At 46.0% G+C, this 22,449-nt stretch overlaps 1 protein-coding gene across 2 annotated transcripts in view; it reads right to left on the reverse strand.

Annotated features, from left to right (window-relative positions):
- The window catches only part of RELCH (RAB11 binding and LisH domain, coiled-coil and HEAT repeat containing), an 86,213-nt gene that overhangs the window by 16,989 nt on the left and 46,775 nt on the right, over positions 1-22,449 (reverse strand). For both annotated transcript variants that reach the window (XM_066625715.1, XM_066625713.1), the window contains 7 exons: positions 21,186-21,333; positions 19,882-20,038; positions 18,716-18,839; positions 17,552-17,600; positions 8,746-8,825; positions 7,900-8,006; positions 6,665-6,764 (listed from right to left, as the gene is read on the reverse strand). In XM_066625715.1, coding sequence (XP_066481812.1) covers positions 6,665-6,764; positions 7,900-8,006; positions 8,746-8,825; positions 17,552-17,600; positions 18,716-18,839; positions 19,882-20,038; positions 21,186-21,333 — 765 coding nt within the window. The remainder of the gene's footprint in view (positions 1-6,664; positions 6,765-7,899; positions 8,007-8,745; positions 8,826-17,551; positions 17,601-18,715; positions 18,840-19,881; positions 20,039-21,185; positions 21,334-22,449) is intronic.

A 22,449-nucleotide genomic window follows, 5' to 3' on the forward strand; every position in this document is an offset into this window, starting at 1 on the left:
ATGTGAAACTCAGACTCTGATATCTGTTTTCTCTCTCTTTTCATTTGTGGTGGGAAAGGAGATGTATTTCAGGGTACAATGTCACAGGATAATAAAGCTATTCAAGAATTGCTTCTCAAGACCTAATGATAATTTAAAGAGGAGGGCTTAATTCAGTTGTGTGATACCATTCCAACAAAAAAGTAGGTGATCTTGAAATATTTTACCCAATCATAGCTTATTTTCAGAGGAAAAAACAGCTGAAAGATGCTTTTTCTAAGATAGGAAGCTCTTATTCCTAATTTCACATTTACCATTGTCAGCTAATGAGTCTTCAGCTGATGAAGTATCATGCAGGTGAAATCTATTATAAAAAACCCAGTATTTTTCCCAGAATACAGATTGGCTTCCGATTCTGAATTAAAAATACCTGCACTAATATGAAAGCTAAAAGTAGAACAGTATAAATTATGTAGAAAAAAACAAATACATGTGTTCATGTATGGGAAATGGGAAGTGGGCAAATATATTGGCTAGGATACAAGGAACACCTTTAAGTATGCTCAAGGTCTTGGGTGCGGATATAAAAAATGCTTTTCACCCACTTTGAACAAACAGCCCTACTTTTAAATTCCTTTTATTGATTAAAGCTGTTTGCTATAAGTTGTGTAGGATGAAGGGGTAAATATTTACTGCTATTCAAAAGAAACAAGTCCAAACCCCACCAAGTCGCTGGCACTGAATTAGCTGCAAAGTTCGGTTTGCTCAGTTTGGACTCTGGTCGTTATTTTTATAGTAAAAAAAATGCTCCAAAGAGCATATATATATATATATATATATATATATTGCTGCTCATTACCTTTACTGACCTTATATCCCACCCTTCCACTTTACATGCTCAAGGTAGCTAATAAAGCTAAAATTGTATAACACAATTACATTAATACATATAGAACAGGAAGAATCTTATAAAGAAAAATCATAATTTGCCTGAAAATTAAACAGGTTCTTTTGCCTGTTGCTGCTAATTGTTACTGCACGGCCAAAGCAGGGATGGTGAATGGAGGACAGTTCTTGTCCTCTCCCTTTGCTGTAGCAGCTATTTCATGTGCCAGCAATGGGGATAGCAAATGGAAGAAAACCATGCTGCACTGACCACTTGTTCCCTGTTTAATTTTGGGGTGTGTGTGTGAGAGATTTTCAGGTCCAAATACAGTATACAGTAATTTTATACAGTCTGTATAAATTTTATAAATTTATACAGTCTGCAGACGCGTGTGGCCTCTGGGAACCAAGTGCCTCGGGAACTAAGTGCCAGGTAAGGCACGAGAGTTTAGCATCTGGGCGAGTTCAGCAGCAGGCGAGGAGGCTAGGGCCCCAGACACTGCCCTTCCTCTTCCCTTGAGAAAAAGGCTGCTATCCAGTGTACGGTTTTTAAAAGGACCCCTAAATAAAACAACAACAACAACAACAACAAAAAAGCTATGCAGTCAGACAGCCAGCAGCAGGGTGGGGGCTATCCAGTGTTCTGCATCGAGTGCCACATGTATGATTATATGCCTCTGGGGCATAAGTCATGGGTGTGTCCTCGGTGCAAGGAGCTCCAGGCTCTCAGGGAACGCGTCCGCTCCCTTGAAGCCTTGGTGGCCGACCTGGAGAAGCGCAGGCAGCCAGAGGAGGACCGTGGGGAGACTTCTGGGGACGATCAGGCTTCGTCCCAACCTCAGGCGTGCAGCTCCTCGGCTGCCCGGGTGGGAAGTCTCGGGACTGGAGGACGTCATCCTGGAGAGGAGGGAAACAATCCTCTAGGGGGGATCCCTTCTCCAGGGGATGGGCCCGTATCCGAGCGCACTCGGGATACTCCTCGGCGGGAGGGGGGTCGGGGGCTTCTTGTAGTGGGGGATTCGATTATTAGAAACATAGAGAGGGGGGTTTGCGGCGGATGTGAGGACCGCATGGTGACTTGCCTGCCTGGTGCGAAGGTTGCGGACATCACTTCTCGTCTAGACAGGCTAGTAGACAGTGCTGGGGGAGAGGTAGCGGCTGTGGTGCATGTCGGCACCAACGACGTGGGCAAGTGTAGCTGGGAGGTCCTGGAGGCCAAATTTAGGCTTTTAGGCAGGAAGCTGAAAGCCAGGACCTCAAAGGTAGCGTTCTCTGAAGTGCTACCTGTTCCACGCGCAGGGCCAGCTAGGCAGGCGGAGATCAGGGGTCTCAATGCGTGGATGAGACGGTGGTGTAGGGAGGAGGGGTTTAGATTCGTTAGGCACTGGGGAACGTTTTGGGACAAGCGGGGCCTGTACAAGAGGGACGGGCTCCATTTGAACCAGAATGGAACCAGACTGCTGGCGCATAACATTAAAAAGGTGGCAGAGCAGCTTTTAAACTGATCCCTGGGGGAAGGCCGACAGGAGCCGAGGGGCATCCGGTTCGGGACTCCTCATCCCTATGGGATGAGGATGGGGAGGTTAGAGAACAACAAGACAAAGGCAGGGTAGGAGAAGAAATTGGGAAAGGTAGGGAGATGGGATGTGATAGACGGTTTGGCACAATGAGAGGATGCGGGGACAAAGGAGCGAATAAGCAGCCCATCCTGGGGCATTCCGTGTATAAATGCTTTTATGCGAATGCCCGAAGTCTACGAGCAAAGGTGGGAGAACTGGAATGTCTGGTAACAAGGGAAAACATTGACATAGTGGGCATAACGGAAACCTGGTGGAATGCGGAGAATCAGTGGGATACCGCAATCCCGGGCTATAAACTCTACAGGAGGGACAGGCAGGGGCGTGTTGGAGGTGGGGTGGCCCTTTATGTTAAGGAAGGGATAGAATCCAGCAAAGTAGAGATTGATGGTGGGTCCGACTCCACCGTAGAATCTCTGTGGGTTAAATTACCAGGCTTGAGCAGCGATGTAATACTGGGGGTGTGCTATCGTCCTCCAGACCAGAAATCTGATGGGGACCTTGAAATGAGGAAACAGATCAGGGAGGTGACAAGGAAGGACAGGGTTGTAATCATGGGGGACTTCAATTATCCTCATATTGACTGGGTCAATTTGTGTTCTGGTCACGATAAGGAAACCGGATTTCTTGACGTGCTAAATGACTGTGGCTTAGATCAGCTAGTCACGGAGCCCACCAGAGGACAGGTGACTCTGGATTTAATTTTGTGCGGTACGCAGGACCTGGTTAGAGATGTAAACGTTACTGAGCCATTGGGGAACAGTGATCATGCTGCGATCCGTTTTGACGTGCACGTTGGGGGAAGAATACCAGGCAAATCTCTAACAAAAACCCTTGACTTCCGACAGGCGGACTTCCCTCAAATGAGGAGGCTGGTTAGGAGGAGGTTGAAAGGGAGGGTAAAAAGAGTCCAATCTCTCCAAAGTGCATGGAGGCTGCTTAAAACAACAGTAATAGAGGCCCAGCAGAGGTGTATACCGCAAAGAAAGAAGGGTTCCACTAAATCCAAGAGAGTGCCCGCATGGCTAACCAGCCAAGTTAGAGAGGCTGTGAAGGGCAAGGAAGCTTCCTTCCGTAAATGGAAGTCTTGCCCTAATGAAGAGAATAAAAAGGAACATAAACTGTGGCAAAAGAAATGTAAGAAGGTGATAGGGGAGGCCAAGCGAGACTATGAGGAACGCATGGCCAGCAACATTAAGGGGAATAATAAAAGCTTCTTCAAATATGTTAGAAGCAGGAAACCCGCCAGAGAAGCAGTTGGCCCTCTGGATGGTGAGGGAGGGAAAGGGGAGATAAAAGGAGACTTAGAGATGGCAGAGAAATTAAATGAGTTCTTTGCATCTGTCTTCACGGCAGAAGACCTCGGGCAGATACCGCTGCCCGAACGGCCCCTCCTAACCGAGGAGTTAAGTCAGATAGAGGTTAAAAGAGAAGATGTTTCAGACCTCATTGATAAATTAAAGATCAATAAGTCACCGGGCCCTGATGGCATACACCCAAGGGTTATTAAGGAATTGAAGAATGAAGTTGCAGATCTCTTGACTAAGGTATGCAACTTGTCCCTCAAAACGGCCACGGTACCAGAAGATTGGAGGATAGCAAATGTCACGCCTATTTTTAAAAAGGGAAAGAGGGGGGACCCGGGAAACTATAGGCCGGTCAGCCTAACATCTATACCGGGTAAGATGGTGGAATGCCTCATCAAAGATAGGATCTCAAAACACATAGACGAACAGGCCTTGCTGAGGGAGAGTCAGCATGGCTTCTGTAAGGGTAAGTCTTGCCTCACAAACCTTATAGAATTCTTTGAAAAGGTCAACAGGCATGTGGATGCGGGAGAACCCGTGGACATTATATATCTGGACTTTCAGAAGGCGTTTGACACGGTCCCTCACCAAAGGCTACTGAAAAAACTCCACAGTCAGGGAATTAGAGGACAGGTCCTCTCGTGGATTGAGAACTGGTTGGAGGCCAGGAAGCAGAGAGTGGGTGTCAATGGGCAATTTTCACAATGGAGAGAGGTGAAAAGCGGTGTGCCCCAAGGATCTGTCCTGGGACCGGTGCTTTTCAACCTCTTCATAAATGACCTGGAGACAGGGTTGAGCAGTGAAGTGGCTAAGTTTGCAGATGACACCAAACTTTTCCGAGTGGTGAAGACCAGAAGTGATTGTGAGGAGCTCCAGAAGGATCTCTCCAGACTGGCAGAATGGGCAGCAAAATGGCAGATGCGCTTCAATGTCGGTAAGTGTAAAGTCATGCACATTGGGGCAAAAAATCAAAACTTTAGATATAGGCTGATGGGTTCTGAGCTGTCTGTGACAGATCAGGAGAGAGATCTTGGGGTGGTGGTGGACAGGTCGATGAAAGTGTCGACCCAATGTGCGGCGGCAGTGAAGAAGGCCAATTCTATGCTTGGGATCATTAGGAAGGGTATTGAGAACAAAACGGTTAGTATTATAATGCCGTTGTACAAATCTATGGTAAGGCCACACCTGGAGTATTGTGTCCAGTTCTGGTCGCCGCATCTCAAAAAAGACATAGTGGAAATGGAAAAGGTGCAAAAGAGAGCGACTAAGATGATTACGGGGCTGGGGCACCTTCCTTATGAGGAAAGGCTACGGCGTTTGGGCCTCTTCAGCCTAGAAAAGAGACGCTTGAGGGGGGACATGATTGAGACATACAAAATTATGCAGGGGATGGACAGAGTGGATAGGGAGATGCTCTTTACACTCTCACATAATACCAGAACCAGGGGACATCCACTAAAATTGAGTGTTGGGCGGGTTAGGACAGACAAAAGAAAATATTTCTTTACTCAGCGTGTGGTCGGTCTGTGGAACTCCTTGCCACAGGATGTGGTGCTGGCGTCTAGCCTAGACGCCTTTAAAAGGGGATTGGACGAGTTTCTGGAGGAAAAATCCATTATGGGGTACAAGCCATGATGTGTATGCGCAACCTCCTGATTTTAGGAATGGGTTAAGTCAGATTGCCAGATGTAGGGGAGAGCACCAGGATGAGGTCTCTTGTTATCTGGTGTGCTCCCTGGGGCATTTGGTGGGCCGCTGTGAGATACAGGAAGCTGGACTAGATGGGCCTATGGCCTGATCCAGTGGGGCTGTTCTTATGTTCTTATGTTCTTATGTTTAGGTTTTTATAAATTATCGACAACAGTTTGCCATTAATGGACAATGCACAATTCATTATCTGACAGATACTGACAGTTGCTATCTGGTTTGAACACAGAATTCAGCACTGAAATGGTTTTTCATAGCCAATGAAAAGTTTTAAGCATGCAATGCACCAACCTAATATTTAAATCAGAAACAGGAAAAAAGTCTATATGCCAGTTACCATCAAAACACCTTGCAAGTAGATGTAAGCCAGCAATAAATAAATAAAAAGAATGCTAGAAATCTCAAGAGCCCCATGGAACCCAACTATGTTAACATCCTGCTCCATTAGATAGCACACAACCTGTAAATGCATATCGCAATATTAAAACATACACATTTTCAATAACTGGATGTCAGACAACATTCTGGGTAACAACCAATTCTGGTTGAGAGTCAACTTGCACTAAGGAGGATGGTGGGCCAGGTCTATTCCTCCTAGCATCATCTTCCCCCTTGGTAGGCAGCAGCAGTAGAGGTAACTAGCAGGATACAAAAAAAAACTGGGGTATGCTTCTGAAGTCTCTGTATGTTTAGTCTCTACTGGATATTTAATGTCATGCAGGGCAATAATCCAAGGTCAAAAGGCAACACATACAAGCTGCATGCTGATTCCAGCACAGTGGCTGTCCCATGCAAAAAGAAAATGCTGCCTTGAGTGTCAGAGACAATGCTAAGGTACACTATATGTGTTCCACATCAGCGTTCTCCTTAAGGTGTGTGACCATGTACCTCTCAACCAAACTCCATGCAGCCTGGAGCTCAGCTGACTCAGTAATTGGTGTTATCAACCAGCTGCAAGAAAGATGCTGCTGTGCAGCATGGAAGGGCTTTGGGCAGTGGTACTGAATCTTAAGAGGGAACACTGCTCCACACCCACCTCTGGATTTCTTTGTTCACATCTTCTCTTGCCCTTGAAGAGGGAGGGTACAAGCTATGAAAAGCAGAGGCAGTACATAGGGGATGGGATGACATTCATCAAGGGGCTAGCTACCAAACTAATTAGAAAGTCATCTTCAAGTAAGATCTAAGATGCATTTAATAAGCACTCACCTCAAACATCCTAGCAGCCGTACACCGAACAAGGGCTGAAGTATGAACAACTCCATACCATAGTACAGTAAGCAGCAACTCATGGTACGCTGGGTTTGCTCTTAAAAAAAAAAGATGAAAACAAAACAAGGTAGAGTTATACATCATCACTTGCTTTCAAATGCTACTTCTTGCTCTCACCTACTGCTCACTTTGCCTCAACTCCCTGAATTGTGCTAATCCCGTTTTTTCATATCCCTCAAATTTCACCTTCTTTGTGAAGCCTTAGGCTAACCTTAGCCCCCTTTATAAAGCCAAATGAAGTCTGCATTATTACATTTATTCACATTAAGCCCTTGTTATTCTTTTCTCCCTCCCTGCACTCTCCCCAATGGTCTAAATTTTAAACAGAATCTCTTTGAGGTAGAGACTTGTCTCTGCTTATACCACTCTGAAAAGCATCATCTGTATCGATAGACTATAAGCTTAAAGTCAGTTTTAAGAACATATGGAGTGTGTACACCTAATACAACAGACCTCCAAGTAAAGTTTGGATGATTTGGTTGGTTCCTAACTTGCATAAGCAGAAGGGAGCATGTGCAAGTGCTCCCCCTGAAATGGTGTGAGGGCTATACAAGGTAAATCATCAAAAAGATCAGGCAGAGGCACCATGCGCGAGTTTCTTTTCAGTAAGGTGCCCTTGCCTGATTTTTTACAAATTCTCCTTTCCCTTGCAGTCCCAGTGCTCCACTGCATGCCTTTCAGGAGAGATGCCAAATCCATAAGAAAGGATTTTCAGAGGGCTGATGTTATAGGAATATTCCTTTGTACATGGTTTCTTTCACTTGTGCAAATTAGGGTCTGCTTTAACCTCTTGATTGCAAAACAATTTCAAAAGATCAGCAAAAAGTTAGCAGCCTAATATATCTGATTTTGTAATACACTAAGGGCACAATCCTAACCAGGTATACTCAGAAGTAAGTCCTATTTTGTTCAATGGGGCTTACTCTCAGGAAAGTGTGGTTAGGACTGCAGCGTAAGTAGTCTAAATAAGACAGTCCAACAGTTTGGCTGGACAATGCTACAAAACATGACACTATGTCTGCACCAATTTAAAAAGTCATCACTAGGCATGTTGTTGAAAAAAGTTTAAGAGCAGAATTTTTAAGAACAGAATTTCAGAAATATTAGATGCTAATGTGCATGGGAAATTAGACAGCACTTGAATTTGCCTTTAATTGTAAGATATACATTACCCCAGTTCCACAAAAGATGCTTTCAGGCTATCAAGAGGAGCATGTGATAATGAAAGCATAGTCATTACATCTTCTAAAAATCCAACTAACAGCTTGCGGTCTTCTTCCTAAAAGTGAGTTTGAAAAACATTAATCTCCAAGTTTTACAATGTCAGTCACAAGTTGGATGAAAATGTACATTAGTGGCAGGTGTCGGTTTGCCACCCTCCCCCCCCCCCCCGGCCAGCCCAATCTAGCACCTGATGCGAATGGTGTTGCTCATTTCATGGACAGTTTGACTAGGAGATCCAATGTCAGTTTTGGGATGCAGTTGTCAATTACAATCCTTGATTCAGACATCATGCCTTTGCCTCTGCCCTTGGCTGCTTCCAAATTTACAGCTGCATGTATCCAAAGAACTGCAAGTACAAGGAAGCTGGCGAAAAGCAACTTCCTTGGCCCAATTCCCCAGACTAGCCTCCTACACCCACTGGAAAATATCTCCTGGGGAGGCTCTGGGTGTGGTGGGATGTGATGCAGCAAGCTGCAGAGAAGGTTGAAGTGTCTGAAAAGGCAGAGGCACCTTTTCTTCTCCTTATAAGAAGAAAAAGTTCACTGAGTAAAGAGCAGAGCTATCAGCATCCCATAGCAGGATATTCTTCAGGTGCTAATGAACATAGTTCACACTGCTCTCATCCTCAAAAGGCAGGGTATGCATTTATTATTAAAAATAGTTCACACATACCATTACACATCAAACATTGTTTATACACTGCTGTTCAACTAAAAAGGGGTAACATAAAACACAAGCCAAGTGAGGATGGTTAAGAAGAAGTTTACTTTCAGAACTGAACACAAACTGCTTACTTGGATATAACATGTAAGTACACCAGTTGCATAGATAGGAACTGTGGCTTTTGTTAGCACTCCATTCCCTGCTGCAGCATCTGAAACAAATAAAAAGGTTGTAGGAGTAGGGTTAACACCTTGATATTAAGAAATCAGTTTGCATTTGCCTAATCTGACAATATGCTTACTAATCAAAGGAATATTCTTTTTGAACCAATTTCAGTTGGTACAGAAAAAATGGAATTCTTACCTGTGAATATGCTGTTCTTGGAAGAGAAAGGGGTTCATTCTGATGCCCCTCCCTCTGCACAAGACAGGGCCAGACTGCTGACATTATCTCCTCCACTGGCGGGGCATCCCAGTCTCAGTCTGGACTGAAGAGCAAGAACCAGGATTCCCCTGAACTGCTGCTGTGGTTTCCACATGGCCTGCAGAGCACCCTGGAAGCCTGCAGCGCCATCTGGTATATGCCACAACTGAAACCAGCAGGACTTGAAAAGAATGTGAGAGAGAGGTAGGGAACCTGTCCTCAGGGTGCTCTAACTACCACCCTTCAGCTGACGAGGAAGCCGTGGAGGGACTGCAGCAGGGGAATCTCACCAAGGATAGAGGCGGGCAGAATGAACCCCTTCCTCTTCTAAGAACAGGATATTCACAGGTAAGAATTTCATTTTTCTCTGGAAGAGGAAGGGGTTAATTCTGTACTGTGTGGGATATGTCAAAGCTACAGATAACCTGGGTGGGCCTGGTGAGATCGCCCCCTACCGCTGCAAAACCTTTTGTAGGACCCTCCTATCAAAGGCGGCTTCAGCAGAGGTGGCCAGGTTGATTTTATAGTGCCTGGTGAAGGTATTTGGAGAGCCCCAAGTGGCTGCCTTGCAGATATCCTTGAGAGAGGCCACCCTTCGAAGGCTGCAGAAGTTGCCGCCCCCCTAGTGGAGTGCACTGTGATACCCACGGGAGGTTCTACCCCCAGTGCTCCATATGTCTTCACAATGGCCCCCTAGCCACCTTGCCAGGGAGGCCAACGAGGCCTTCATGCCTGGGGACGAGCCAGCAAAGGAGACAAACAGGGCGTCAGTTTTTCTGATGCTCTTGGAACGCTCTATATAGTAACACAGACCCCTGTGTACGTTGAGGGTATGCCATTCTTTTTCCCTCCTATGGATCGGTTGCGGGCAGAAGGAGGGCAATATGATGTCCTGCAACCGATGGAAAAGGGAATTCACTTCAGGGAAGAATGAAGGGTCTGGGTGCAGAACCACCTTGTCCCGGTGGAAGACACAAAGATTGCCGTTAATCGAGAGGGCCTCTATGTCTGACAGCCTCCTGGTCAAGGTAATCACGACTAGGAAGAGTGTCTGAAGGGTGTCTTCCTTCAAAGGGGACATGGCCATGGGCTAGAAGGGAGTCTTCATCATGGCAGAGAGGACCATCCCCAGGTCTCAGGTAGGAAACCTATGAACACTTAGGGGGGGTTGAGTAGAGTTACCCCCCTAAAGAAACGCCTGACATGTGGGTGCACAGAAATGCTGTGCTTAATTTTTGCCCCCAAAATGCTGTTCAGAGCTGCTACCTGCCATTTGAGGGTACAGGTGCTGAGGCCCTTTTCGAGACCCTCCTGCAGGAACTCTAGATATGCTTAGTCTTGGGCCTGGTGGCACTGACACCCTTAGTGTTGGTCCAATGCACAGATCACCTCCAAACAGACCCATACACCTTGTTGGTAGATTTTCTTCTGGAGGCCAGGAGGGTGTTCAAAACCCTGTCTGGGTAACCGCACTGGGACATCGATGCCTGTTCGACCACCAGGCTGTCAGCCGGAACATCTGTGGCTTGGGGTGAAGGAGTGGCCTTTGCTGCAACAGATCTGTGTGTGCTGGTAGCGGCCACCCTTGCTCTTCCGCCAACTGGACTATTCCCAAGAACCAAGGCCTGCGTGGCCAGTGTGGTGGCACTAGGAGAACTTCTGCTCCCAGTTTTCTGACCCTGCGGAGGACCAGCGGGAGGAGAGGCAGGGGCAGGAAGGCATACTGCAGCCCTTGTGGCCAGGGGCACCTTAAGGCGTTGACATCCTCCGCCCCTGGGGTGCTCGACCTTGTGAAGACCCTGGCTACTTGAGAGTTCTGACTGCTTGCAAACAGGTCCAGGATCGGGTGCCCGAACCTCACAGCTATCATAAGTGAACACCTCTGGGTGGAGACGCCACTCGGTCTCGCTGATCGACTGCCGGCTGAGCCAATCCGCTGTGATGTTTTCTGATCCTGCTAGATGTTGCAAGGAAGCTAGGTTGCTCTCTGCCCATCAAAAGAGTTTGGAGGCCTTCTGAATCAGCTGTGCAGACCTGGTGCCTCCCTGTTTATGTAGGCCTTGGCAGTCGTGTTGTCTGTTCTTACCAGCACGTGGGCCCCTTGAATCTTGCTGTGGAACTGCCTTAATCCCAGTCGGATGGCCGCAGTTCCAACCAGTTGATGCTGTGCTGGGACTCCCTCGGTTCTCAGAGTCCCTGTGCAAATTTGTCCTCCAGGTGAGCTCCCCACCACAGGAGAATGGCGTTGGTGGTCACCACAGTCCTGGACGGGATCTCCAGGCTGACCCCCTGTGATAACCTTTCTGGGGTCAACCACCACTTCAGGCAATCCCTTAACTGTTACAGGGATGGGGTGATGCTGTCTCCTTTCCACCGGATGTAGGAAGGGGGAGAGAATCAACTAGAGGGGACAGGTGTGAAACCAGGACCAAGCCACCACATCCTGACAAGACACCATGAGTTCCTGTAGAGTGGTGAGTTGCATGAGATCCACCTCTTTTTCCCCCTATGATGGCTTTCAGCAGAGTCTCCAAGGATCTCTGCCTCCCCTGGGAGACTGAATGTGGAAGGCCGACATGTTGACCCACAGCCCCAAGTGCTCTAATTGCCTTTGAGGGACCACCAAACTCTTTTTCTCACTGATCATGAAGCCATGTCTGCAGAGGCAGTCCATGGTGATCCGTAGGTCCCTCAGCACCTGGAGCTTGGACTGAGATTTCACAAGGATATCGTCCAGGTAAGGAAAAAAGCGCTATCCCCTGCTGCCTGAGGTGGGCCACCAGGACTTTAGTGAAGACTCTTGGGGCCGCCGTCAACCCAAAAAGCATAGATCTGTATTGAAAATGATTCTGCCTGTAGCAAAACCTGAGGAATTGGCAGTGGGGCTGCCAGATAGGAAGGTGCAGATAAGCCTTGGATAAATCTAAAGAAGAGAGGAAATTTCCCTCCTCCAGCACTGCTATGACTGAACGCCAAGTTTCCATTTTGAACTTTCTCTTCTTCAGGAAACGGTTCAGTCACTTCAGATCCAAAATGGCCCTCATTTCCCCATTCCTTTTTGGCACCAGGAAGAATACTGAATACACTCCCAGACCCGTCTGGGCTGCAGGCACTCTCTCTATTACCTGATGTCCAGTAGGTGTTGGATGGCATCCAGCTTGTGCTGGTGTTTCAAGGGGTCCCTGGACACTGCAACCCGCCAGAAACACTCTCGGTGGGGGGGGGGGGGGGCTGAGGAACTCCAGTGTGTAGCCTTGGGAAACCACCTGAAGGACCCAGGTGTCAGAAGTGGTAACCGGCCAGGAGTCCGTGAAGCCAAGGAGGCACCCCCTATAGGGCAGGGGGTGTCTCCAAGTTTGGCGTCATGCCCTCTGGTGGTCCTTGGCAGGCTTAGGGGTTTGTCCTGAGCCAGGGCTGCTCTGGGGCCTACTTCTGGTGAAGAGGTGGGATTTGGCCCACTTGGCCCTGGACTTGGGTGTGTCCTGTGATCTGAAATTGGACCTGAAGGAGCAAAAAGTACTAGACTTTCCCTTGCTAGGCTCCTTCTTGCTTGGATCCAGGGCATGTCCAAAGAGCTTACCCCCTTGGAAGGGTACGTCAACCAATCTAGACTGAGAGGCTGCATCGCCATCCCAGCCACGTAGCCAAATTTGGTGCCTTGCAACCACATTAGAAGCCAGGGTCCTTGCATTCAACTGCAGTGCATGCGGCTGCCAGGGCTATCTTTTTTAAGGAACTTCTTGCCCTCTTGGACAGTCCATGTTCTGAGGCTGCCAATTCCTCTGCCCACAGGAAGGTAGCCCTGGACATAATGGAATTGGCAGCTACTGCACGCAGGTCGTGGAAGGTGACCTCAAAGTTGCGCTTGAGGAAGCCGCAAATCTCTCAAGCCGCAAAGTTTGTAAGCTGCACCCCATGGACCCTGTCATGGGCGGCAGTCGCATCAGGCCAGCCAGGAGAGCACCAGCCCTTTGGGGCGCAACAGCTGCAGCGGGAGGGGGGAAGGAGAGAAGACTTACCCCTGCAGTGGCGAGCTTGAGGGAAACGCTCACCTGTAGGGTTGCTTACGCGCCCCCCCCCCCCCCCGCTGCAGCTGTTGCGCCCCAAAGGGCTGGTGCTCTCCTGGCTGGCCTGATGCAACTGCCGCCCATGACAGGGTCCATAGGGTGCAGCTTACAAACCCCCCCAACGCTGCCCCAGTCCCTTCCTAGGAATAGGGACTGGGTGGGGAGGGGCGGTGGAGGAAAAAAGAATGGGGACAGAGGCCAGGGAGAGATCTCTGGAAGAGGAAGAAAGCTGACAACACTAAGCTCTATGGAGCTAGCAAAAACCCGACCTGTCCCCTAGAGTCAGGACCGGACTGGGACCAGGATGCCCCACCAGTGGAGGAGACAACATCAGCCTAGCTCTGTCTTGTGCAGAGGGAGGGGCATCCCACACAGTACAGAATTAATCCCTTTCTCTTCCTGAGAATAGGCAAGATTGAAGTAACTCCTCTCACAGAAAGGAAAACATACATCATCATAGTCCAGTGTTTCTCAAACTGTGGGTTGGGACCCACTAAGTGGGTCGCAAGCCAATATCAGGTCGGTTCCTATTCATTTCCATACTTTATTTTTAATATCTTAGACTTGATACTACCATGGTATGTGACTGCATTTGGGGAAATGTTACAGACCTGTACTTTGAACAAGCTACTATGTATATGCTTTTAACAATGATAGTCAATGGCACTTACTCCTGCGTAAGTGTGGGTAGGATTGTATACTAGAATTGTTAAAAATTTTTCCTGCTTGATGATGTCACTTCTGGTCATGACATCATTTCTGGTGGGTCCTGACAGATTCTTATTCTAAAAAGTGGGTACCAGTGCTAAATGTGTGAGAACCACTGTCAAAGTCTATTTACTTACAGGTCCAATTCTATCCAACTTTCCAGCTTTGATGCAACTGCAATGCAGTCCCGAGGTAAATGATAGATAAATGTTCCCTTACATTGATGAGGCATCCATGACACAGGATGCAGAGCACGCACTGTTGGCATGGCTGCATCATCAACCCTGGAAAGTTAGATAGGATTGGACTCTAAATCAGCAAAAAATCAGTTCAATAAAAAATAGGGTTCTATCTAAGTTTAATTGCCCTTGACTAAGTTCAACTGATTTATGTAGATCTTAGTGACACATTTAGCACAGGGACCAACTTTTCAGAATGAGAATCTGTCAGGACCCACTGGAAGTGATGTCATGACCAGAAGTGACATCATTGAGTAGGAAAGTTTTTAACAATCCTAGGCTGCAATCCTATCCATACTTACCCAGGAGTAAGCCCCATTTGCTATCATTGTTAGAAGAATATAAATAGTAGCTTGTTAAAAGTACAGGTCTGTAACATTTCCCCAAATGCAGTCACATACCATGGTAACATCAAGTGTAATATATTAAAAATAAAATATTGAAATGAATAGGGACCCACCTGAAATTGGCTCGCGACTCACAGTTTAAGAAACACTGGGATACAGCAATGGGATCTTAGCCATTTTGTATCTCTGACTGGAACTAATGAGAACAAATGTGGCAACAACTGCCTATAAGAGTAGCCCCCAAACTTCTCCTCAGAAGTTGGGAACCACGTTAAGCCTTTGTGTGGGAGGGGCAAAGGCAGCACCATGATCACTAGGATCACACCACCGCTGGGATGGAAGGGGGTCTTTACCTGGGGCAGTGCCAGCCTCTTGGGTGGTGCAAGGAGCCCACGGATGCCTTCGCAGGGCTCCCCAAGCCTCAGCACATCTAAAAGTAATTATCATGACCCACTTCTGGTTTCCTGTGGGACAAGACCATTATTTTTAGACATGCTGAGGCTTGGGGAATCTTGTGAAGGCATCTGTGGGCTCCCCACACCCCCTGGGAGGACAGCATTGCCCCAGGTAAGTACAAACAGCCCCCTTCTGTCCCCAGCAGTGGTGTGAACATGGTGATCATATCACTGCCTTTACTCCTCCCCACCCCTTAAAGGGGCATAGACAGGGCTTTCCCTGTTAGACAGACAGGGTTCTCTATTGCAACCCACCAGTGTGGAAACCACTGGCCTATACTAAAACACTTGTCAAACTTACACAGTGATACAAGAACAACAATATGTTGCTAAAAATGAATGCTTGTAATATTAACAAGTGCTAATGTTTTATTACAAGATAAGGCATGACTGATAAAAACATTTAAGCAACAATTTTTTTTACACAAAAAGTGGTTAACATACAACACTATGAGCTTAACAGATACAATTAAAATACTTTGCATAAAATAAGCAAGAACAAAATGATAAATAAAGCAGAGCGACACTCTTGAGCATGACACTGTCAGGCAATGGTTAACTTGGTCAAGCTTTCTGCACAGGTAATCTCATGTTTCTATTATACGTGGGGTAACTCCCATATCCCAGCGGCACTGTTGATATTTCAGGCGAAATTCATCTTGCAGCTTTTATACGGCATTCCTATTTGGATATTGGCATTTAACAACTCAGTGGCGGGGGTTCAGGTGCAGTTTTACATAAGATTTTTGAAGCATCACATTACGATACTTAATATTATTAAATTATTCAGAGGCGCTGGGAAATGCCGGCATTTATTTTTGAGCCTTAATCCTTCAAACTGGGTCTCACTTTGTTATACAAAGTATAATTTTGCTTTTTATTGTTGGGGCTGGGTGGTTTTATTCTCCCTTTGTGCTTTGTTTTATATACATTGTATCATACTGTATTATTTGTTTATGCCAATAAAGGTCCTGAACTGAACTGAATAAAGTAAAGCATGGTGAATACTGTGGATATAGAAAACAAACCATAGTATTAGTTGAGGGGCAGACATCACACTTGAGGGGCAGACATCATTAGTATTTGTACATGGTGTTAATATTTGTACTTTTTTGGGGTTGTGATGCTGATCTCTCACAATCTCTCACTTAATAGACCCCAGGGAAGAAAAAAAAGTAAGCCTCCGGTTAGGCTTTGCCCAGACTTTATGCACCAAATTTAAGCTTCCTTGGTTTGAGAAAAGCCCACATTTTGCCAAATTACCAAAGTTTGAGCAGATAGCAAGACAGCTACTTTTGAGTTTTTATATTCATTCATTCATTTCATAAATCTTTATTGGCATTTAGTTCTTTTATACTGTTACTACCCATTCATATACACTGACATTAGTATGTCTAGATTTACCACACAATGTTTACTGCTAATCAGGTCTGTTCAGGAATGGCCTCATCAAAATAGTCTGGAGGACAATCAATTCAGAGCCCGATCCTGGGGTCCGTGGTGTGGCTCCGCGCCGTGGAATACAGTTGCAAACATGCCATAAGGCACGTTTGCGGGGCTTACCGCCGGGCTCCTGCTGGAGCTAGCCCAGCACTGGCTGGAGGTAGGCTGGTGTACGGCGGGTGCCTGGGCTCCGCGGACTCCTGGACCACCGGGCTGCAGAATGGGAGGTGGGGGCATGGCCAGGTGCATGGGGGAGGCTTTCTGGGGAGGGGGAGAGGCATGGCCCAGGGGTGTGGGGGAGGCGTGTCGGGGGGCAGGGGAAAGGCGGATTTGCAGAGCCAAGCTCCGCAGGTTCCAAGGCACTTGGGCAGGGCTGCTCGCCCTACACGAGCGCCTTTACTTTAGCCGTGACCAAAAGGTCGCCGCTAAAGTGAGTAGCCCCATTGCGGGGCTGCTTCCCTTACTCGGGGGAAGGGGACCAACTTCCCCTTCTCCTGAGGAGCCTCCTGCAGTAGCGCGGGAGGTGCAGGATCTGGTGGGAGCTCACCATGGAGCTGCCAGACCTGGGTGCTGCGGGCAGCTCAGGATTGAGCTGCCCATTAACAACATGCAGTTTTCAGAACCTAAACATGCTTTATTTTTTCTAAAGCAGAAATTGCTACGCTCATAGTGCGTTTTAGTAGCAATTTTCTAGCATTTAGATTTTTATCTTTAACAGCAAAAATTGCATGGTTACAAATCTAGACAAGCAGAAATTATCCCCAATTTAACAGATTTGAATTGCATATGGTATAACAGTCATCGTGCTTTCTTTCTAGTCTATAAGATTCCTGCAACTTTGCATGGTGGCAACTCCTCTGGGCCAGATCCACTTGTGTGGTTCCTTGTGTGGGGTCTGTGCCTCACAAGACTCCATGGGTTGTACTCTTTCTGCATGTCAAAAGGATTAAGTAGGCCAGCATCTACCCATTTGGAAGTCCATGTGACTATGGGAGAGAGTCTAATAAGGAGAGGCAACCCTCCAACACTATAGAAAGTGTATAATACATTCAGACAATTTATTGCTTTTAAAATCAGTCTTATATATTGAAATTCAATTTAACAAGTGAAATTGGAAGCCACCTTTAGTGTAAATTTGTCTCAAAAGCTAGTCTGTAGAAAAAATGAACTAGAATGTTTCTCCAGGTTGTCTTTTTTTTTTAAAAAAAAAACATTTTTAAGGATACAGTTTCTTTAAAGAATTTTTTTTACTCACCAACATTTTCCTCAGAAAGCCTTAAGATTTCCTGGAACTGTGGTTTTACCTAAAAATAATGAAATGAGTACTTAAGACACACATTTGCTGTAAGTGAAGAAGTTAATAGAAAATGTGGTATTTATATAAATGAAAGTTTTTAAAATATCATTTATCTGTGGCTTGAACGCTAACAGTGAGAATGAAGTGAGGAAACCCAAAGAAAAATGTTAATGTGCTTTGTCAGTTAAGGGCAGGACTGGTGAAGGAGGTACAGTGCAGCTGTTGCTTATCTATCCTTAGAAACTTAGAAACAAAATAAGCTTACTATGGGTTTGACTCTGAACAGGTCTTTCTAAAAGCAGTACTTGTTGATCATGATGAGTTTGGAAACCCCTGGGGGCGCTATAACAAACTAAAACAGATCAGAGTATTTAAACACCATCACTCAGGTTCAAAATTCACATAGCAAGGGCATGCAGAGAAGTGATCTCTCCCCTTACAACAGTGATTTTCAACCTTTTTTTGTCTCATGGCACACTGACAAAGTACTAAAATTATCAAGGCACACTATCAGTTTTTGGACAACTGACAAAGCACACCATGCTGTTGGTGGGGGGTTCATATTCCCCAATGGTCCTATTAATAAATGACCCTCCACCAAACTTCTGCGGCACACCTGGGGACCATTCGCAGCACGCCAGTGTGCCACACCACAGTGGTAAAAAATGGGTGCCTTAGAAGTTCACCAGTGGCCCAAATGTAATGCTTTTTAGGGTCACTTACAGCAGGGTAACAGAAATTAAACAGGTAAGAAGTGAGTGTGTGGGGGGAAGGGAAGAGTTTAGATTTCAGTTTGCATTCACCAGATTTTAAATTTTGCATTTTAATAGTTTGTATCTTGTAGAACCACCTCCCATCTCCAGCTGCAAAACAGAATTGCCTTAAAAGTGGCAGCAGGCATATTTACTAAACTGGATCATTCTTACAGACACTCATACTGGATCACTCAAACAGTCTTTCACAAGGAAGTACAGTTCAGGAAAAATAGCAGCTTGAACAAGCTTGCCTACCACCTACCTTTCTTATCAGAACTATGGCAGGGAGTTCTAATACAAAATAAATCGCTAAAGAAAAACTGGAAAAGTCTATAATCCATTAAGTCAATGACAAGGATGTATTTACCTTTGTGTTTGTGAAGATTTTTCCAAATGTTCTGCAAAGTCGCCAGAAAAACCTTGAGAACTCATGCACACAAGCTGTTGAGGTTACATTAATTTTGCCAACTATTTCTATGAGCTGAGGCAACCTGAAAATTCAAGTTACAGCAGATTAAAAATCAAAACTGTTCAGACTGGCTTTGGGGCCAGGAAGGGCGGTCTGACCTATAAAAGTCAGAAGGCCAATGATGACAGGGGGCAACCTGCTGCATGGAGGTGGGGCTGTGCAGCCAACAGCGTCTGCCTGAGACCCAATGCAGGGTAGCCAAGTCAGGGAGGAGGACCTGGGTTTTGCAACCCCTCCCCCTGAGAAAGTCTGAGGCCCCTAAGGCTTCCCTGGGAAACCTGGGATCCCTAACCTTCAAAAACCCCAGGAAGTTGACGGGCGCACTTGGCCCAAGGACAAGTACCCTGTCAGTGTTCTGGACAATGGGGTCACATGCCCCAACACGAGAACTTGCCAAACAATAGTGTTATCAAAAGTCAACAGTACTACTTTATTTTTTTTATCACAATGAGCCACAGTTGAGTTTCAAAAGAATGTATGCAATTATGTTTGGTTCAGTGCCAGTATGAGCTGGAGTGCTGATGCTGCAGCGCTGTAGAGAAGAAAAAATGCTCCTTGCTTTGCATCTTGGGCAGTTTTGTCAAACTTCTGACTTCTGACAAACTTCTGACTTAAAGGAGTTGCCTTTAAACTTCTGACTTAAAGGAGTCACTACTGTCTCTGTAAATAAAGCCAAAGTCCTGCACTTGTGGCTTTAACCCATTTTTGCCCAACCCAAAGATGTACACATTTAATCCCAGTTGCATATATGCAACGTTGGGCAGAAATGGCTTAAGGAAACTGAATGGGTAGTAAGGTAAGGAGGCAGATGACCTCTTGCTTGGGCTTGCATCAGTGGTGGGCTGGAGGGAGGTGGCAGCAGACTCAAGGTAAAGCACACCCCAAATCAGCTGCTTTCTTGGAACCCCTACAATCAGCCCTCTGAGATCTACTTCACTTCCCTTCAATAGCTGCATCAGCAGTGGTTTGATTGCAAAGTAGTAAGGAGGTGCCACTGGTGTTCTAAAAAAGGAAATTATGGTGATACTAAGAAATCCCCCCACCCATTCAGAAGAAGAACTCACAATTGATTGACGACCCATAGCAAGGTATCCCAGCCTGTGGTACCCTCATGCTCCAGTTGGTAGTCATAAAGCTGCAACAGAACTGCCAATTGTTCACGGCTTCCAATTATAGTGGCCATATCCTGAAGAGGTGATGCAGGTCTTGGGAATCTTGTCACTAGCAGCAAACAACCATGAACAAAGTTAAATATACTCATTATGGATTAATCTGGTAAACAAGGCTAAGTGCCAGAAGATATGTGACTGTGGCCTTCTGAAAAAGGAAAAAAATCAGTATAGCCAACTATAGATAATTCTAGCAAATAAAGATTTAGAAAAACAGGGAAGAGAGGAAAATGGTTCATTTGCAGTTAATGTAATTAAGGATACAGTACAACAGTGGTTTTTCTCCTGTATATTTTAATAGAACTAAATTGGCCTAAATTCTAGTACAGCTATGCCCCTGTGTTCTCAGGGTTTCTGTTTTGGAATCCCCTGTGGATACATGACTCCAAAGATATGGGGATGCCTCCCCCCCATGCTCTTTCCTCCAGAGGGAATTCTGAGCCTTGCAGAAGCAGTGCTGTCTCCCTGAGGACTCTGCAGGTCCCAGAATGACGGTTTAAAGCAAAAAAGGCAACTTCTGGTTTTTCATCACAACCGGAAGTGATTTCTTAATGCCTTATAAGGCATATGCCTTGTTTTTTTTCCATATGCCTTATAAAGCATTAAAAATGTCACTTCCGGTTTTGATGAAAAACCAGTCATTTTTTCCCTTTAAACTGTCATTCTGAGGCCCACAGAGGCCGTGGCAGGTGTGTGCAGCCTCTGCAGGGCTCAGAATACTCCCTGGGGTTGAAGGGAGCACAGATTCCTTCACCCTCAAAGGTTGGGAGTGAGATGCGAAAGGGTCCTGCATCCACAGATAAATGAATCTGCAGATATGGGATCCACAGATACGGACCCCCCTGTATTATGATTGGAACTACTACCAATACTTAGAGATGGTTTTTTTCTCCAGTGATAATCGAATAAAAACACATAACACCGCTTTCTGCACATTAGTACCTGCATGCCTCTTGTACTGTGATTTTAGTTTTTAAAGAGACTGTCCGTACTTTTGGGGTTTAAAGTAGTTTTGACTATATGCTGTTTTGGTTTTACATGCTGACCTTGGAACATAATCCCTGCATAAAAAGCAGGTTTACTATACATGGTTTTATTGCAACTAAAGAAGATTTCTATATAATATGTTTACATTATAGTCTGAGAACATCTACCAAATTTCTAAGTAAATTCTTCACAGAAAATAATGAAGTTGGTACCTTCTATCTGTGGGACTTCACCCTGAAGTTTAGCTTTGCTTGTGAATGGTGCATTCTGTAGCACCAGTGCAAAAAGTGAAGGAATCAAGGACTGCAAAGCAGAAAGATACATGTGGAGCTTATGTTCATCTAGCCCATGCTCACCTTCCTGAAAAAGTAAGAATCTAGGTCAAAACCTTGCTCTATTATTATCAAAAAACATATTAAGAAGATTTATACATCGTTTTTCAACACATGCATTTACGACATGGTTTACATAGCAAAATAAATCAATAATTCATTGGTTCCCTGTCACAAAAGGGCTCACAATCTAAAAAGATGCAGGAAAAAACACTTACTAGGCCAAGATTCTCCAAACCACAGCCCGTGGGCCAGATACAGCGTTTGGATATAGTCCTCCCCTATACGAGTGGCACTTACAGTTCCGCCACACTACTGCTGGTCCTGGCACCTGACCTTGTTACAAGGATGCTCTGAACAATCACATCTGCCTGGACATCTCAAAGCCTGCTGGGGCTATTGGCAATAGATGTGACGTGCCCTTGTGACGAGATTGCGTGCCAGGAACAGCAGTAGTGTGGCGGAACGTTAAGCGCTGGCTGGGACTGGGAGGGCTTTTCAGTTGCACAGCAGTTTGAAGACTGCTGTATTAGGCTACTGGAAAGTCAATCATTTCAGAAAGCCCTCCAGAGGATACCGGAGCACAGTTTCAGTCCCCTTTGGAGGGTGAAAGGGGTGGAAAATTGCAGATAAATTATCTGCAATTTTTGATACCAGTGAGAGGGTCCAAGAACAGAACCCTCGCAGATACCGAGGCACCACCTGTATATAGAAAATCCACCAGACACTTCCAAGAGTAATCACATGATTAAGTTCCTGTTTAAACTCAGAAGCTTATTCTTCCAAGACATCACAAACTGAAGATGTTTTAGATTTTTAAACAAATACAGGCGTGCCCTCTTATCCACAGGGTTCTGTTCTGGAACCTTCCACGGATAGCTGAAACTGCAGATACAGACAAATGCCCGACCCCATGCTCCTGGGACTGTGCCCCCACTCCAGGGCTTCCCTGGGCCTCCCAATGCCTTATAAGGCATTAAAAACATCACTTCCTGTTTCTCTGTGAAACCAGATGTCACTTTTTTTGCCTCAGAGCTCAGTCTGAGCTTGGTGGAGGCCAGGGATGGATGGCCTGAGCTCAGAGGCAATTCTGGAAGTGAGGGGAGTAGAGCTCCCCTCACTTGTGCATGCTAGGGGGACCCAG

Source organism: Tiliqua scincoides, chromosome 4 (assembly GCF_035046505.1).
Source record: "Tiliqua scincoides isolate rTilSci1 chromosome 4, rTilSci1.hap2, whole genome shotgun sequence".
NCBI classification, from domain to species: Eukaryota; Metazoa; Chordata; class Lepidosauria; order Squamata; family Scincidae; genus Tiliqua; species Tiliqua scincoides.